This window comes from Felis catus, chromosome A3 (genome assembly GCF_018350175.1).
Source record: "Felis catus isolate Fca126 chromosome A3, F.catus_Fca126_mat1.0, whole genome shotgun sequence".
NCBI classification, from domain to species: domain Eukaryota; kingdom Metazoa; phylum Chordata; class Mammalia; order Carnivora; family Felidae; genus Felis; species Felis catus.
The window spans coordinates 17,526,687-17,544,794 of NC_058370.1; the positions used below are offsets into that span (position 1 = coordinate 17,526,687).

At 46.6% G+C, this 18,108-nt stretch overlaps 1 protein-coding gene across 14 annotated transcripts in view; it reads left to right on the top strand.

The window, feature by feature from the left end:
* The window catches only part of PTPRT (protein tyrosine phosphatase receptor type T), a 1,064,810-nt gene that overhangs the window by 381,048 nt on the left and 665,654 nt on the right, over window positions 1–18,108 (top strand). For all 14 annotated transcript variants that reach the window (XM_023251232.2, XM_023251237.2, XM_023251233.2 and 11 more), the window contains exon 6: window positions 11,542–11,716. In XM_023251232.2, coding sequence (XP_023107000.1) covers window positions 11,542–11,716 — 175 coding nt within the window. The remainder of the gene's footprint in view (window positions 1–11,541; window positions 11,717–18,108) is intronic.

Below are 18,108 nucleotides of genomic sequence, written 5' to 3' on the forward strand. Positions count from 1 at the left end.
TTCCCCCACACACTCATCACCACTAGATACCCTTTATCCAAGAGGAGGTTGGAAATACCCCGTGTGTGTCAGCTGGTCTTTATGGAACGCTGTGCTCCACGGGACTCCGTGTGTGAACTTCTCGGGGCTCCACAGCAGGCCCTGTCAGCCCCACCACAGGGCTTGTTTCCAGGCCTCTCCACAAAGGATTTGTTTCCCCATGGGTTTGTACAACAAATAACATTTGACAAGTCCCAGAAATGAGGCCGTGAGTCCAAACGTTTGGCAGAGATCTCCGTAGGGGCAGCATGTGTATTTAGGCACATCACAGGCACTGGACCGGGAGCAGACCCTAATCTGGCAGGAAAAGGCTCTTGCCCTGTGAGCTCATCAGCTCGACAGCAGGCACGCCAGGGCTGATGAGATAAGCAGACATGTCAGTCCTTTCTGCAGCTGATTTTTCCAGTAAACCTGTTCCCCTGCTCCCTGAAGGGCTGCTGCTGGCCCAGGGCTGTGAGTGTGCTGGGCCCAGCTCCTCCACGTCCTGCCCACACCTGCATCAGGTGTCCGTTCCATGTGGAACTGCTGTTGAAGACCTAGTGGCCACACAACAACTAGACAATGATGGAAAGTGAATGCTAACACAACAGCTGACATGTATAGCACAGTTGGTTACACGTATGATGGACTTAATTCTCATAGCCAGGCTTTCAGGGAGTCGCTTCTTTTAGCCCCGTTTTGTAGATGAGGAGGCTGTCTTTGAAGGGGGTCAGTGAAGTCCTGTAGGTCGTGAGCCGTGGAGGCAGGATGGGATTGTCAGTCTGTGTCACAATCTTTGGTCTTGAGCATCTTTGCCTGGTCACCTTGTAGACCCGACACTTATGTCACCATACCAGCCTTTCTTTCCATACAGGTGGCTTCCTATTAAAAAAAAGATTCATTTATGTAGCACGTATTTACACACCTCTAATTGGTACTGTACTAGATACTTAAATAGGTCTGTGGTTCTCAAAATTACAAAAAAAAAATCAAAATATAAGTCAAACTCTTAAGTCATACCCTTGGTTTTTTTGTTTTTTGTTTTTCAAATTGTTCCTGTTCATTCTTCTCCCCTTCGCTCTGTTTCCTCAGTATGATGTCTACACTTGTAGTGTGGCTTTCTTCAACTCCCACCTCTTCCTGGAAGTGGCCCTTGTGAAAGTCACCAATGCTTTTCTTGTTGATGAAGCCAGTCGTGGTGATGATGATGGTGATGATGCCTTCAACTTTTCTTTCAGTGTTTGATGATGCTGACTGCCCCTCCTTCAAGTTCCCTCTCGGTTCCATGAAATCATTTGCTGACAACCACGAAGGGTCTGAGAGTTTACCTTACTTGCAGGCTAACGAGTTAGCCTACACAGCTTCATAGATGCTGGCAGAAGATGTGAGACTCATGGGTCAGAGATCAAGGACTTTATTAGTCACTGCACCACATCACACAGCATGACCTTCATGTTTGCCACAGTCTCCCCCAACCCCTGCCAAGTCCAGTGAGAATGACATGGGGGTGGGTCTGGGTCAGGTTTGCATACAGTGGGTCTGTGCAACTTTTTATTGTTAGCTTTATTAAGATCTAATTTATAAACCATAAAGAATACTAGCAAGTCTAGAATTCAGTGTTTTTTAGTGTATTCGCAGTCATGGCATGGTCATCCCATGCTTTTCTTTTCACCTGCAGGTGCCCTAGATCAAAAAATAGCTCCTTCAGGGCAACTCGGGATGAAATTCTAGCTGGGCTTTGGATCTACAGAAGGTTGCATGCTCTCAAATTCCTCTGCACCCAGTGCACCGACCCCTCCTCCCTCATCCTGTGCAACACATCTCTGAGGATTATAGCTAACTTGGACCTGGAAATCTCCCTTCATGCACTAACTCTGTCTTATTCACTTCCTAATACCCTTTCCTCAGTGTCTTCCCTCAGCCTGTCCTCAGTTTATGCACTTGAGGATTTGGTCTCTGCTCATCCCGGCCCTAGCACGTGGGAGCTGAAGGAGCTGGGAGCAAGCAGGACCTGCTTCGTGGAACTTACCATCTGACAGCAGACACAGACATGAAGCAACTGACACAGAGTTAAATATTTCGGTGTAAATGTGGCCAGGCTGTTGGGGAAGAGTGGGTCTGCTGGGTAGGGAGTTGGGGGGATCATGAGTATCTAAGAAGTGGCCTTTGATCAGAGTTCTGAGAGGGGAACTCAAAATAGTCAAAGGGAGATAGAGGCACCCAGGGAGGAGGCACGTGGGCTAGCCCTTCACCACCTGCCCATCCTCTTTGCTCAGGGCTGAACACTCCCTATGGGGCTTATGCCAGGACGCTCCTGACTCTCCAGGAACTCTGGACCCAGAGATCCACCCCAAATGAGCAGTCAGCCATGCGTGCATCGGGCCCATGGGAGGGCTTCAGCATAGCTAATCACAAATGATTTATGTCCACTTCTATTTCTTCTAACTTTTAATAAAAAAGAATCAAAAGCTATTGTTTAGAGACTGCCAGAGAGGGACAAATATGTTCTTAAGAGAATCAATGAGTCAGATTTCAGTGAGTTTCCAAATGTCATGCCATTGAAACAGTATGACTAGAAGTGAAAAGAATATTCATTACAAGTGAATTGTGAGAATTTCACTTAAATATTCCCTAGCCAGGAGATTTCTGGAACAATTAGAATAATTTTCAGCTGGAAATACTGGGCCTCGTTTTCCGTGTGTGTGTGTGTGTGTGTGTGTGAGTGTGAGAGAGAGAGAGAGAGAGAGAGAGAGAGAGAGAGAGAGAGAGAGAGAGTGAGTGAGAGAGAGAGGGGGAGGGAGGGAGGGAGAAGCACAAAGCAGCTCAGAGAAGTCTTTCTGGACCCTGTATTAGAGTATCTCCTATAAAACAGCCATCACGTCTGTTGCACACAGCTCCCTTTTATTAAAGACCATACTGTGCCCACTTCCACCAATCACAAATCAATTACAAGCCTGCATGCTCTCTCTGAAATGATGACAGCCATTTTTGCAGGCTATGTCTTATCTCTCTGTGAAGGGAATAATGCCATGACATAGGAGCAGAGGGGAGGGGGAATTGCAAAATGATGAGGCCATTAGAGATGCCTCAGTAGCTCATAGAGTAGTGTGAAAACAGCAGATCGTCCATGGCATCCGGTGTTTCTGTGATTTCCTCTCTAGGTAGTTCTGAGGATAGGTCTTGCCTGAGGGTGGAAGGATGCGTGCATGCTAGGGTCAGAAATACTAACGTGTGGGTATTTGCAACACCTGTTCTTGCAGAGAATGTGACTCTCAAACAATGTAAACAAACAAAAAGCTAAGGAAAGGTGGAATTTGAGTTGTTGTAAAAGAGAGAGAGACCAGCAGATGAAAGTGAAGAAAGAAAAACGAGAGATTTCAAAGGAAGCTGTTGCCATGATGAGGGAGGCATGAGTATAAAATGGGATTAAGCAGGACCACAGCTTAGCTTAAACTATGTCTTTGTTCAATTAAGAAGATATGTACCCCCTGGATGGATGAATTGGGACTAAGGTTCACCTTCTGGAAAGCAGCATCTTTGTGGGCTTAGAGCTTGGCAAGCAGACAAAGCCTTTGGGCAAAGAAAACAACCTTCCTCCAAGTGGACTCAGTGAGCTGGTGGTCTGGACTGGTCTGAGCAGTAAAGCATGAGCTGGATTTGAATGTCACACCAGTGGCTGGGCATCTTTGGTGCAGTGACCACTCGCTCAACCACAGGAAGTGGCCTGGATTTAAGGGATGTTTCCATTCCCGTATTATGAGGTATGGTTTGGCTTCTTCCTTTGCATTCAGGGACTTAAGAGGACCATAATCTTCAAGTCTTGGAGACCTAGGACAAAGTGAGCAGCATCAGCATCACTAGGGAACTTGTTAGAGATGCAGATTATCTAGCCTCACCCCTGACCTACTGATTCACCCTGGAGGTAATGGCAATGCCTGCTAACTTTTGAGAACCACTGCTTTAGACTGATGAAGTTGGGTTAAGAAAAGCTTACTTGAACCTAATAACATATCAGGTATGCCATTGCTTAATAGTGTATTCAGAGAGTCTGTTAACCAAGAATGTGGGACAATGCTTGGGCAAAGCATCTTCACATAGATATTTCTGGGTTAGAGACCGCTGAGGTTTCCAGAAAGCTAGGCATCTGGGCTTCTGTCACAGCATTTCCCAAACTGTATGGATGGTGTTTTGGCAATGTGATTTTAAAGTCTCATTCTCTGGAATCAGATCACCTGCGTCCACTCTGTAACTTAGTCACTCAGCAAAGTCATATAAGGACATGCTAGTACTCGTGTGGTTTGTTCATGGACTCTTCCCCAACAGACTCACTGAATTGGAATCTGCCTTTTTAATGAGATCCCCAGGGGATTTGTATGTACAGTAGTTTAAGAAGTACTATTCATAAAGCATGTTGCTTGACCTCTCTCTGCCTCGGTTTTCTCGCTTGTAGCATTTTTTTAATGTTTATTTTTGAGGGGCAGGGGAGCCAGAACCTGAAGCAGGCTCTAGGCTCTGAGCTGTCAGTGCAGAGCCCAATGCAAGGCTTTACTTGGAAACCATGAGATCGTGACCTTAAGCCTCAGTAGGATGCTTAACTGACTGAGCCACCCAGGTGCCCTGTAAAATAGCATTAATAGGGTTAGAAGCACCTGGAGGGTTTGTTAAAACTGAACTGGGCACCTGGGTGGTTCACCTGGTTAAATGTCTGACTCTTGATTTTGGCTCAGGTCATGATCTCTGATCTGGTCATGATCTTGAGGTCATGGGATTGAGCCCTACGATGGGCTCTGTGTTGAGCCTGGAGCCTGCTTGGGATTCTCTCTGTCCCTCTCTACCCCTCTCCTGCTCACACTCACTCTCTCTCTATTAAATAAATATACTTAAAAAAAAAAAAAACAACCCAAAACCAAACTAGAATGGCTCCACCCCTAGAGTTCCTGACTTAACGTCTAGGGTGGGGCCAGAGAATTTGCATTTCTAACAACTTTGCAGGGGATGCTCATATAGTGGATGTGTAGACCACATTTTGAGAGCCAGTGTTCTGGATCATTCTAAGAACATAGCTTTTTCCATGCTGACCCTGTTGTCCTTCACGAAGCATGGTGTTTCAATACTCAACTTTATGTGTATAGTTTACCCTTTTTGCTGTTTTGTTGGAATAACAGAGTATGTAAGGAGGAAAAAACTCAGATTGCCAACCCCAATAAACAATATCTAGAAATGGATATCAGCCCTGGGATTCTCTTTAAAATGTGCTTTTCCAACAACTATTCAGGTGATGGTGATGGCCCAGGAACTTCACCCTTGGAGAAGTACTTTCACAGAGATTTTTAAAGGATTAAGTGAATTCTGTCATGTAAGCCAGTTAACACAGTGCCTAGCACAGATTGTACTTAGAAAACGTTAATGTGACTTTTACTTAATATATGCTCAGAAAATCCTGTTAGGTTAAATAAAATATTTATCAAACTCAGTCATGGAGCTCTTGATTCCTGGGAGATGTGTTGACTTTTGGGGGAAGTAGGGTGTGATTGCAGGGGTGCTCCAACTTTCCCACATAGGGAGTGTTCTCTGAAGTTAGTTCTCAGCCTGGTCCCCCCACCCCACCCATTCTGGCTTTTTAGACATCGATTCTGGGGTAGACTGCCAGCAAATCTCAAGGCAGTGGCTTTTGGGAATTCAGGAGACCCCGTGTTTGAGGTACCATAGGAGGAGACAGAGATGGGAAAGTGCTGGGTTAGAATGGATGCTATTGGTGTTTTTGATGGTGTCCTTTAAGAGCCAGCGCCCCCCAGTCCTAAGGCACCGGGCAGTTGGCTGCTATAGGCTCACAGCTGCCCCTTCCCCAAAGAACTGCCCTAGGGCTAATGGGAACAGTTTTCTCCTTTTCCCACCTGGCAGGTCCTGACCAGTGACTGACTGACATGGGCTACCAGTGCTGGCTCCTTGCCTCAAGCTAGGATCAACTCTGGTACATTTAAAGGCTCCCGAGGTCCCATGGAGTCAGGCTGAAGCTGGACTAAGTTTTGATAACATTCTTGCTAGGCTCCTTTTCTCACTGTGTCCTTTACCCGCTTTGTCCTCAGGGCACTCGGTAGGTCACCGTGTCTCAGACTCTGCTTCTGGGAATCCCAGCCCTGTCAGTGCTCACTGGGAAATTTATCCAATTTGCCACAGACACAGAGGGGCTGGAAGTGTGCCTGAAATTTCAGAGGAAGGATATACTTATGTGTGCAAAATACCATAGGAGTCGAAAGAAAGTTTCCAGCGTGCGGGAGTGGTGACCTGGGGGTCTGACAGATTCTTCCCCAGGCTTCCACCAGCATCATCCATGCCTTGCTTCTGTCTGGCTTTTCCCAGGACTTTGGCTTCTCTTCTCTGTCATCCTCTTTCCTAGCACCCTAGCATCTGTATCCCTGTGCATTTACATGGCCCCCGGCATCTTGGTTGGGAGGATGTACTCTCCCACCTTGTCCCTGGGCTGAGGTCCATTTCAGGTTCTTGGCATCGTGCCGCTCCATCCCTCCCTGTGCCTACTCAAACCTGCTCATTTGCTTGTGGGTCTGTTCCTGGTTTGATGAAACCTCCTCTTGTTTTCTCCCCTTGTGTTTTCTTTTCTGCCTGTGTCTGGGGCTGAGACAGTGACTGCAGCCTGTGCTGCTTACGTATGCCCTCTGCGTCAGTCCCTTCTCCATGCTACCACCGTGTTCTGGGCCCTGAGCTTGTCACAATGCCTGGTCTTCTAGAATCTCTCCTGATCTCGGCTCCTGGGTTGCTGCTCATGTCTTGAAGTCCAGCACCTCCTTGCCCTTCCATCTGGGCTCATCTCTCTGAATTTAACCTTCATTTCTCCTTGCCTGGGGTCCATCACCGTGCCATTTCCCATCATGGCTCTGGGCCCTCGTGCCCATTCCTGTCCTGCCATTGTCTGCTCCCAATATGACAAGTGTGATTATCAAAAGGCCTATTTTCCAGAGATTTTATAAGACAACCTGCAATTTCCTATCCTTCGATGGGAGAAAGCCTGGTATTTCGGGAACTAAAGAGAAAAATGTGAATTATTCAGCGGACGCACTTCTTCTCTGGTTCTGCTGGAAGCTGACATCATTAATAAGAAAAGTAAATAATACTGGAGGTTACAGCAAAATAAAATTTGAACTAAATATGAAACAGGAACGTTTTGTACTCAATCAGCCCTTTGCTGTTTGTGTTAGTTTCTTATTGCTGTTGTCACAAATTAGGCAGACTTAGTGGCTAAAAACAACACAGGTTTATAACCTTGCAGTGGTGGAGATGAGAAGTTGGAAATGGCTCTTCCAGGGCTACAGGGAGGTATTGGTTGGGCTGCATTCAGTCTGGAGGTTCTAGAGGAAAATTCACTCCCTTACCTTCTGGAAGCTGCCTGCATTCTTTGGCTCATGGCTCCTTCCTCCATCATTAAGCCGTCAGTTAATGTCACTCTGTCAGTCAATTTAATCAAAGTTCATTTCGTCAGGATATGGACATTTTAGGGAGCCGTTATCCTGTGTAACCCACTTTTCATGGTTAATTTGGAGAGCTCTGCTCCCGCCAGAATACTCCTTTATGTGCTAAGTGTTTTGTACCCCTTCTCATTTATCCATCATGATAATGTCATAAAGGGGGCACCAATATCAAATCCATCGTAGGTATGAAGAAATCAAAGCTAAGAGAAATGAAATCACAACCCAAGGCTGCACATATTGGGCATTTGCTTGCATTTGTCTTATCATTTCCTATCCTGTCTTTCCCTACCTCCAGCCCTGCCTTCTCTCTGAAGTACCTAGCCTCATGGGAGTTCACCTGTGACCCCTGAAGGACCAGCCACATCCAGGAGAGTGTCTGCCTGGGCTTAGGGAACAATGGTGGCCCAGGAGTTTTATATCAGATTGGTTTGTTTGTTTATTTATCAGCACATTTTTTCCCTGGATTTAAAAAAAATTTTAATGTTTATTTTTGAGACAGAGAGAGACAGAGCATGAATGGGGGGAGGGTCAGAGAGAGAGGGAGACACAGAATCCGAAGCAGGCTCCAGGCTCTGAGCTGTCAGCACAGAGCCTGATGCGGGGCTCGAACTCACGGACCGTGAGATCATGACCTGAGCCGAAGTTGGACACTTAACCGACTGAGCCACCCAGGGGCCCCTCCCTAGATGTTTATATACTTCTTTATCCTTAGCATCCAATATTTTTTTTTTTTAAATTTTTTTTCTCAACGTTTTTTTTTATTTATTTTTGGGAGAGAGAGAGACAGAGCATGAACAGGGGAGGGGCAGAGAGAGAGGGAGACACAGAATCGGAAACAGGCTCCAGGCTCTGAGCCATCAGCCCAGAGCCTGACATGGGGCTCGAACTCACGGACTGCGAGATCGTGACCTGGCTGAAGTCGGACGCTTAACCGACTGCGCCACCCAGGCGCCCCAGTATTTTTATGAAGTAAAATGTGTACCTCAATTGTTGTGGTCTTCATAAATTCTATCAAGTAGATAATAGGCCATTTCAGTCTGAAGATTTAGGTCTTATTTTCACCCAGGAAAGTGAGCTGATAGATGTTGGGGTATGATTTGATTTCCATTCCCTCAGCTTCTGTCTTCAGGAGTACCAGTTATTCACCTGGTGCTTCCTGGTCTGGTGTCTGTTTTCTTTGTCAGTTTGCCTTCCTCCTGTTCTTTTATCTGTGCCTTTTTTTGTGATCCGCCTGCCCAACCCCCCCCCCCCATCGCTGTTTTTATACACTGTTGATTCTGCTGTTCACTTCTTGTGCCCTTGTGAATCCTGCAAATGGCATCGTTTGTTTCCCATAATTCTTTTGAGGTTGATTTTCTTTCTTCGTACTTTTCCTTCTCCACTCACCTCTTGAGTCATGGTCTGTAGAGTTCATGTGCTGGCCTTGCTCTCGGTGTCTCCCTTCTTATCCCCCCACATTTCTTCACTGTTCAAAGCACTGGGGGTCGGAGGAAAAGCTCTGTGTCTGATGAGCTGTCTTGTCGGGACCTGTGCATTTTTGCTTGTTCCCCCTCACACAACATCCCTTTGTTTACCCAGTATGTGCCTTTTTTTTTTTTTCCTCAGCTAAGAAATTGGTGGCAAATAGGTAGATCTTGGCTATGCCCGTTACCCACCCTCTTCCACATTTGGAAATGAGGGGGTGAAGGGTGGGGAGTAGTCACCCCTCATCTGAACAACACATGGTATCTGTAGGCCATGCTCTGCCACCAGGTGGCCTGCTTTCAGATTCCAACTCTACCACTTGCAAGCTGTGCCAGCCCAGGCAGGTAGGTGCTTCTCTGAGCCTCAGTTTCCTCCCATAAACAGTGGAGGTAATAGGTCATGATCTCACGAGCCCTGTGTCCGGCTCTTTGCTGACAGCTCAGAGCCTGGAGCCTGCCTCAGATTCTCCGTCTCCCTCTGCCCCTTCCCTGCTTGTGCATTGTCCCTCTCAAATATAAATAAACGTTAAAATTTTTTTTTAAAAAAGAAAAGAAGAGATCAAAGTGTTAATGATGATATAAGTCAGTTAGATTAGAAAATACCCGGAGCCTTGTCACTCCTTTTCCAGGTCTTAAGGGCCTGCTCAGTAGTGAGGAAAATGGGCTAAATTTTTTGGTGACTCATCTCTTCTGAGGCCTTTCCCTGGGTTCAGCCACTGTTTCCTCAAATGAGGACACGTTCCTGGCATTTGCCAGAATGCCCTCTACTTCCTCCCTGCACTGTTTTGGGAGAGGGAATTGTGTCTGGTGTCTGGTCAGTTCTCATGGTGTGAGCAGGTTGTTCCAACTCTTGCAAAAGCGTGTCAGAGCGTGCGGCAGGAGGTGGGCAGACTCAGCCCTGATGAGTGCTCCCTTCGGTGGATGCCTTGTATCGTTCTTGTTCGGCCGTGTTGCTTACTTTCTGGAATGGGAGGGGGTTATGGCTGCCCCTCACACTGCCATGCTTTTACAAAAAACCCACTTATTTTATTACTTTCAAGTATAAAAGCCATATTTGAGGCAGAAAGTCCAGAGAATGCCAAAAGGTAAAAAAAGAAGAAAACCATCACCTGCAGTCTCCCTGTCCAGCCTGGAGCCAGTCAGATCGAGGCCTTGGTTTCTCTGTGTTTCTTGGCTTTTTCCTCACTGCCCTCCCCTGCCATCTCATTCCCTTGGGACAGCTGAGCACAGTAGCTCTACCCTGTCTCATATCCCAGTTCTGACGTCACTGATGGGGCCGTGGATGGATGGAAGCGGGTCACAAGTATGCTGGAAGCATTTACTTTGGACAGGAAGTGAAGATCGCTTCGTGGAAGTTTCCGGGCATGGAGGATGCCATAAGTCCTAAGGTTTTCTGAAATCCAACTAGACAATTAAAGCACTCAATTTTACTTTGGGAAAAGAAAATTAAATAAAGGCAGTGAGGATGGCGTCTTGGTGAAAAGACGCTTGACCTGAAGTTGGAAAAGCTGGCTAAGGGACTTCCTGGCTTTGCCTGTTTACTCAGCCACACAGACATTTGGATTCTGCTAAGAAGAGCAGCAGTAATACACATGTCACACAAGGTTGGGAGGATTAAGAAGGAGATTCAGGGTCTGGCTCATAGTAGATGCTTAATAAATATTCACACAAGCTGCCTCCTCACGCACGAGCCTTACCAGTTATCTTAACTTGCTGCTGTTGAAGGGTCTCATTCAAACTCAGAATATCACACCTGAGATGTAGCATGGTGCAGACAGAAATGCTTGTGCATCCATCTTGATTCTAGAAAAGTTTACCAAGTCTGGAGGTCGGGCACGGTGCTGTAGATGCAAGGGGCAAAGTCATGCCCTTGGGGAGCTCATAATCTAGTCTCCAGTGGGAAACGTGTGTGGGCAAAAATGCATGGAAGGTTTGCACCATACAAAAGAGAGTGACTAGTTTCCAGAAAGTGGTATGACAGAGGAACTTGCTAGAGATGGCGATGGGCTGAGCATAGGTTTTTAAGGGTGAGGGAGTGTCCCCAGGCAGACAGAAGGTTCCAGGCAGGGGAAACAGCAAATGCCAAGGAGGAGACATGCCAGGAAGCCCCCGTCCACACCATGCCTGGGGACACAGATAGCCTGTGTGTGGTTATCAGGGCACCAGCCATGGAGCTGGGGGCCAGGCTGTTTGTCACTTGAGGGCCTATATTTTCAGGAACCTACCTGAATCTGTCTTTGGGGGAACCCTGTGGGCTCTGCTTAAGAGATGAAGGAAAATGGGAGGAAGGCAGGCAAGTGCCAACCTTAGACGCAGGCCAAGCAAGGAACCAAGGTGTTGAGAGAAGGCCTGTGCCCTGTAATGCCATTAGGCACCTGCATTCTTGAATCGGCTCCCTAACGAAGTTTATACCTGCATTAGATCACTTGCAAAAGCCAGCCACGGAGACCCCTCCTTATGGAAAGCCTTGGCCCCAGGGGTGTGGGGACAGTTGGGGGCTTCCCAGCTGGAGGTCACCTGGTGCCCTGTGATGATATGGTTTCTGCTCTCCCCCCCTCCCTCCCTCTGTCCTGCAGCAATGGAATGGCAGGGACACAGCCCTCATGGTCACCCGGGTGGTCAACCACAGACGCTTCTCAGCCACGGTCAGTGTGGCGGACACTGCCCAGCGGAGCGTGAGCAAGTACCGCTGTGTGATCCGTTCTGACGGTGGCTCCGGTGTGTCCAACTACGCTGAGCTGATTGTGAAAGGTGAGTGCCCCCAGCGCGTGCTTCTCCTGCAGGCCTGGTTTCAGGGGCTGCTATGGCCCCATCCTCAGAGGGTGCAAGGAACTGAGGTGCCTGTTCTCATCTCCTGCTGCTCCTTCCTGTTATTTGAAGAACACAAGATTTCCAGTCCCCCATTCCCACACTCTGCAAAGAAAGAAGTGAAGTTACTGTAAAATCATGGAATTTTGCATTATTCTTCCAAGTTGAGTCTTACTCATAAGGTCCACCTGTGCAAGCCTGTGGGTCTATAACATGGAAGACATCTCCAAATTTGGCTTTATTTTGCATTTAAAGTTAGAATGAGCCAATGTCCTTGTGTTTTGGTTGTGTTCTATTGCCGTGTTCAGAGAATAGAATTATTTCTGAGGGATTGTTTATTGAAAATTCGATGTAATGACAATATTTCAGAAGGACTTCTGAAATAACCCCCACCCTACTGGCCTTGATTCAATTCTTTTCAATTTTCTTGTTCTTGTTCACCTTGAGGTATTGTTGACATGCTTTACATTAAAATATGCACATTGCTTCCTTTTCTGCTTCCTCCAAGGAGCCGGATATCACATTTATTTTTGAAAGCCTATATAATCTTTGTTTTAATGCTTAATGGTTGTATACTATTTCATCAAGTGAATCATCCCATTTCTTAAAACCTCCCTATTTGTAGTCATTTAGGTAATTCCAGGTGTTTTTGTTTTTGTTTTATCTTGCCTTTGTGCATCAATTAACACCTCAATGGAGTTCTTCCAAAAGAGAACATTTTTATTCCATTGAACCAGATTATTTCCTTGGATGAATTCCCTAGGGGTAGAGTTGGTAGGGCCAAAGAATATGAGCATCTTTATGGATTTTTCTTTGTGTCGTAATATTGCTTTTGCAAAAAGTGGTTTGACAGTTTACCCTGGAAAAAAGTAGTGTATGGATGTACTCATTTTTCAGCATTATGTTCACCGATTAAAATTTTAATATAGCATAACTTAGTGAATGAAATAATGAACCTATTCATCTTCTGCTAGCTGTAGAATGATACCCAGGGTGTATGAAAGTGAAAACGTGGATCGACTCCCTAGAAGTCTCCTGAGTTGGTTTTCTGGGACAAAGTATGGGTTGGGGTGAGGGCCTTGACCTCTATTTGCTGGACCCCATGTAACCGATAGCCTTGCCTGAACCTAGATTGGGGGTTGTAGTCTGAGAGTTTCTCTCCTGGGCTGTCCTGACTCTAGATGGATATTCATACAGCTGACCGATTGTTATCATTCAGGTCTTAGCTTGAACATCCTCATGCCATCTTCTCTGAGAGAATGTCCCCAACCCTTGTGCTGCTGGGTGCTCTCTATCACGTCACCTTGTGTACGTGTGATAAAGTACTTATCACACTTTAAAATTTTATTTTTCCTTTATTCATGTTCTTGGTAGTTCTCCATCTTGCCCTTTAGAAGACGAGCTCTGTGAGAATCGAGGCATTTTTCGTTTTGTTCATGGTTCACGAGGTCCCCAGACTTAGCCACGGGCATGGCCCAAGTGCCGAGTTTGCCCAAATACAAAACTGCCAGTGTTCAACTGTTTTGACCTGCGCGGTTGGTCATTTCGAAAGGCTCAACCTTAAAATACTTATTGAATGATGGATGCATAAATGAGTTATTGGCCTCAGCAGGAACTCATTTCATCTCCATAATGCCATGTACACTTAAGCTGAAGATCAACAAATTAGGCAGTCATGAACAGAACAATCAACAGAGGGAAAAATCATCTTAAAATCATTGACATTGAGTGCCATTAATACATAAAAGAAAGCATCATTTCAATCACATTAGGCTCATATGTCTGCTGTTTTGGTGCCGTAAGATTGATTTTGGTAACACAGTGGCCTCTGCAGGCCTTTCAGGCACTAGGTGAATATGTAATTTCCTGAGCCGCCCCCTGCAGAAGTTCATTATATCCCTCCTGTGGCAGCCTCCTGCTCTGCGGTGGGGACCCACCAGAGAACAGACTGTGTTTGCTCATGCTTTCTCTCCACGGACTTGCCCACACGTTGCAGGTGCCTGGCACCAGGCCGGTAAGGAGGTAACAGGATGAGTGAGTGGGGCAGCTAGTGTAGCACTCTGGTCTTTTTGCACAATTAGAATCAGAAAGTGCTTGGTTTATTCTTCCTTTCTCAGTTGTGGAGGAGGAGATGTGGGTTACCAAAGTCCCAAAGCCTTTGGGACTGAGGATGGCATCTCCATGGGGAAGCATCATTGCCTTGGTTTGAAAGGGTGGTCAGGGTTCATTGGGACAGTGATTGATCCTTTGTGGGCTGTGCATGGGCTGGGGTTCGGGCTTCTGGGGGAACAGTGCACTGGCCACGTTTCTCACTATGATCCAGGAGCCCTGCTGCCCCCAGTGCCTTGACCTACAGGGCTCGCTGTTCTCTTTTCAGGGACGTGCTGGGTGTCCTCCTTCAGAGGTCTCCTTCACAGTGCGCCTTCTCTGCAACCTGCTCCCCTCTTATTACATCTTGAGAAAGGCTTTTATAGCAGGTGCCTGGGTGGCTCAGTCAGTTAAGTGTCTGACTCTTGATCTTGGCTCGAGTCCTGATCTCACAGTTCCTGAGTTCGAGCCCCACATCGGGCTCTGAGCTGACAGCACAGAGCCTGCTTGGGATTCTGTCTCTCCTTCTCTCTCCCCTTCCCCCAATAACACAAGTGCTCTTGTGTGCACGTGCTCGCTTTTGCTCTCTCAAACTTTTGAAAACAAAGAAAACCTTTTGGGATAGCACTTGTTTGTAGCGACCATTATTTTTCCTTTTTTTAGTTGGTGGCAAGCTAGAAGCTGAGCCCCTTGAATGTAGAAGTCATTTCACATATGTGATCTCATTTAGTCCTAACTATGGCACTGTACCTTAGTTTTATTTTAATTCATTTTACAGCGGGGAGAACAACCACAGCCAGGTTGAGAGACTGTCCTAAGGGGCAGAGCTGGGGTTCTGCTGGGTGTTGGCTCATGCTATTTCAGCCATCTCTGGACGGCCTCATGGTTGTGACCTTGTTGGCACCTGGTGTCATGATGTCAAAAACAGTGTTGAAGGCAACCAGACTGCATGCAAACTCCTGACAAGAGTCTCTGGAGCTGCTGTTAACTTGGCCTTTTAACTCCTGCTTTCTCCATCACTGCTCCCCTCCTCTCTGGAGTGGAGTACTTAACTACCTTCCAGATTCCAGGGGAAATGGATTTAATTCTTTTTACCCACCTACTCCTAAATAGCTAATGGTTGCCAAGCCAAGTAAAATGAAAAGCAGGGGACACCCAGAAGCAGCAGTGATGTCTGGCCAGGAACCCATGTGAAGGCAGCATCTGAGGGAAAGTGTCCTGTGACTCACTGGCCTCTTGGAGCCCCTGGCCATGACTGAGCAGGATGGCTAGATACTTTAGTACTGAAATATTTGCACTTAAAAAAAAAAAAGTAGGGGCACATGGATGGCTCAGTCGGTTAAGTGTTCGACTTCGGCTCCGGTCATGATCTCGCGGTTTGTGGGTTTGAGCCCCGTTCGGGCTCTGTGCTGACAGCTCAGAGCCTGGAGCCTCCTTCGGATTCTGTGTGTTCCTGTCTCTCTCTGCCCCTCCCCTACTCACACTCTGTGTCTCTCTCCTTCAAAAATAAATAAACGTTAAAAAAAAATTAAAAAAGGAATAAACATAAATCTTCCTTCTTTCAGGGAATGGAGAAAATTTGAGAAGACAAAACTATTTTCAAGGGCTAAGTCTTGTCTTAGGGGATGGCGCTCCCCAAATGTAACTTCCTGTTCCTGGTTTACACATCACACAGATGGTGTGTGCTGAGGGGGAGGCAGCTGACCCCTGCCACGCCACGTGTTGTAGAAGGAAAACCAGCCCTGGGCACATGTTCCCCCAGGTTTTCTTCATTTTATTCCAGTTCAGACACAGAAAAGTGCCCTGATGCATGGGTTCAAATCCAGGCCTATCTTGTCCCAGCGCTATGACCTTGAACATCAGCCTCTTCCGATAAAGCTGGCTCATCTGGGAATAGAGATGTAGGATTACCTACCTCAGAGTGGTGTGTGTCCAGCCAGAGGATTCAATGAGACAATGGATGTAGAAGTTCTTAGAACAGTGCCTGGCTTGTTGCCCTTAGAAGTGTTTGTTAAATAAACAGTCGTGGTTCGTGTGATTTCCCAGGTAAGAGAGTAAGAGATGGTGAAGGATTGGGTGGGTGTGTGGGGATAGGACGCATGACCCAGTGGTGGTTTGATTGCTATCTCTGTGGCCTTGGAGAAATCATGTAAGGCCTTCTCTGCAAAGGGAGACTGGTGGTCTCTCCCCATAGAGTCATGTGCTGATCATGGGGAAAGGGAGGGAGGAGATATAAAAGTGGGTGGGTGGTGACATGTGGGCTTGTTTGGGTTGACAAGTTTGGGTAATGGATCATGGGGTTTGGGTCATGGGGTCCATGCTAGGTCACATGCCCCAGGTCCCCTCCTGTGTCCACCACTGGTGAGCTAGGAATCTTGGGAGAAAGGAAAAGTAGCTGGTCCTTCTTGCGCTCAACCATCTGACCACATGGCAGCACTCGTTCAGAACTCAGGCCATCCTGCATTTGGGAGGTCGCAGGGCCCCTTGGTGCCCAAGGGTGCCCAGAGATGGGTGGAGTGCCCTCTGACAGTGTCCATAGCAGGTGTGTGCACCGTGCCAAGTAATGTCTCTGTCTAAATAGGTGTGTTTATGGCTGGCTGGCTTGTGCTTCATGTGCTATCCCAGGATTGTGAGCATCAGCGCTTCAGAAGATACCACCTAATTTGAGTGTAGGTAATATCAAATTCTCAGGGCAACACAGATCAAAATGAAAGCAAATTGGAATTACTTAATTCTGAAGAGCTGTTTATTGAATTGTGATAATGTACCTGGGTATACATTAGATTACTCTATAATTGAGGTTTTGCACAATTGATAGTCCAGTCCCTCAACCTGCCTGTTCCGGACCAGTGCTCACAAATGCACTATTCTCTTCCCATTTCTGGATTTCCTCCTATCTTAGATTTCAAGATGTTTTTGCTTATCCCAAGGACATAGGTGTCTTCAGTCCATATTATGCAGGTATGCGACTGATGAAAATTTGCTAAGATAAAAATTTGTTGCTGGCAGTGATTTTTGAATCTGTTTTCCAACTCCATATAACAGAAGTAGAAGTCTGATACCAGCACTGAGTGCCTGATGTTCTGTTTTAAATACTCATGTGACTTCCTACCAGGGCAGCTTGATGGGATCAAGAGTAGGGATTTTGGATGTGAACACACCTGAGCTTCAATTTCAGTCCTGCCCGCCCCCCCCCCCCCGCCCCAGTCTGGGTGACTCCGGGCAAATTATGTGTTCCCCCTAGGCCTCAGGTTCCTCATCTGTTCAATGGGATGAATGTATCTAATTGGATCCATTATGAGAGGGAGACAATACATGTATAGATCCTAGTACAAAGTGGATACCCACACAGTTACATCTGTAACCATCAGTAATCATATTTTACTATTATTTAAAAAGTTTTTTACTGCTTATTTTTGAGAGAGAGAGAGAGAGAGAGAGTGTACACAAGCAGGGGAGGGACAGAGAATGAGCGAGAGAGACACAGAATCTAAAGTAGGCTCCAGGCTCCGCGCTGTTGACTCAGAGCCCAGTGTGGGGCTCAAACCCATGAACCATGAGATCATAGCCTGAGCCAAAGTCAGACACTTAACTGAGCCATCCAGACGCTCCTATATTTTACTGTTGTTTTAAGGGATATTACTCGAGTACATTGTCCATTTTTCCTTGTCCTACTTAAAGGAACAATAACCTGTAAGATAGAAGTTTAAGATCTCTCTTGGAAATACGATGGAGATCACCAAAGGCAGCCTATTATTCAAAGTCAGTTGCAGAAATGCTTTATTGGGTTGCACTGTCTTTTTTCCTAACATTTTGTTGGAGTATTTAAAGATCTCATGGAGTTGCATCAGTTCGGGCCACATGGAGCCTGCGGTGGCGGCAGTGGTGAGTGTGGCCCCTTGGTTCTGGAGCACATGCTGCGTGGTTGACCACTGCCACTCACGTGGCCCATTTTGCTGACATCACTAGTCTGGTTTCTGTAGGCATTTGAGTTTACAGCCTCTGGTTTAGAGACTGCATGGCTGGAGTGGCAGACTTGGTCCTGCATTCATTTGTTTGAGAGCTGAATGAGCCCCAGCTCTGGGTCAGATGGTGTGGTAGGCCCGTGGTTTATTGGGAAGAATCATGCAAGCCTATAATGCACGGCCATTTAGTTTGTGCTCATCATCTACTGTCCTGTGTTACTAATCCTACTGATGACCCTATTCTGTAGGTGCTGTTAGCATCTCCCTTTTACAAATGAGGGC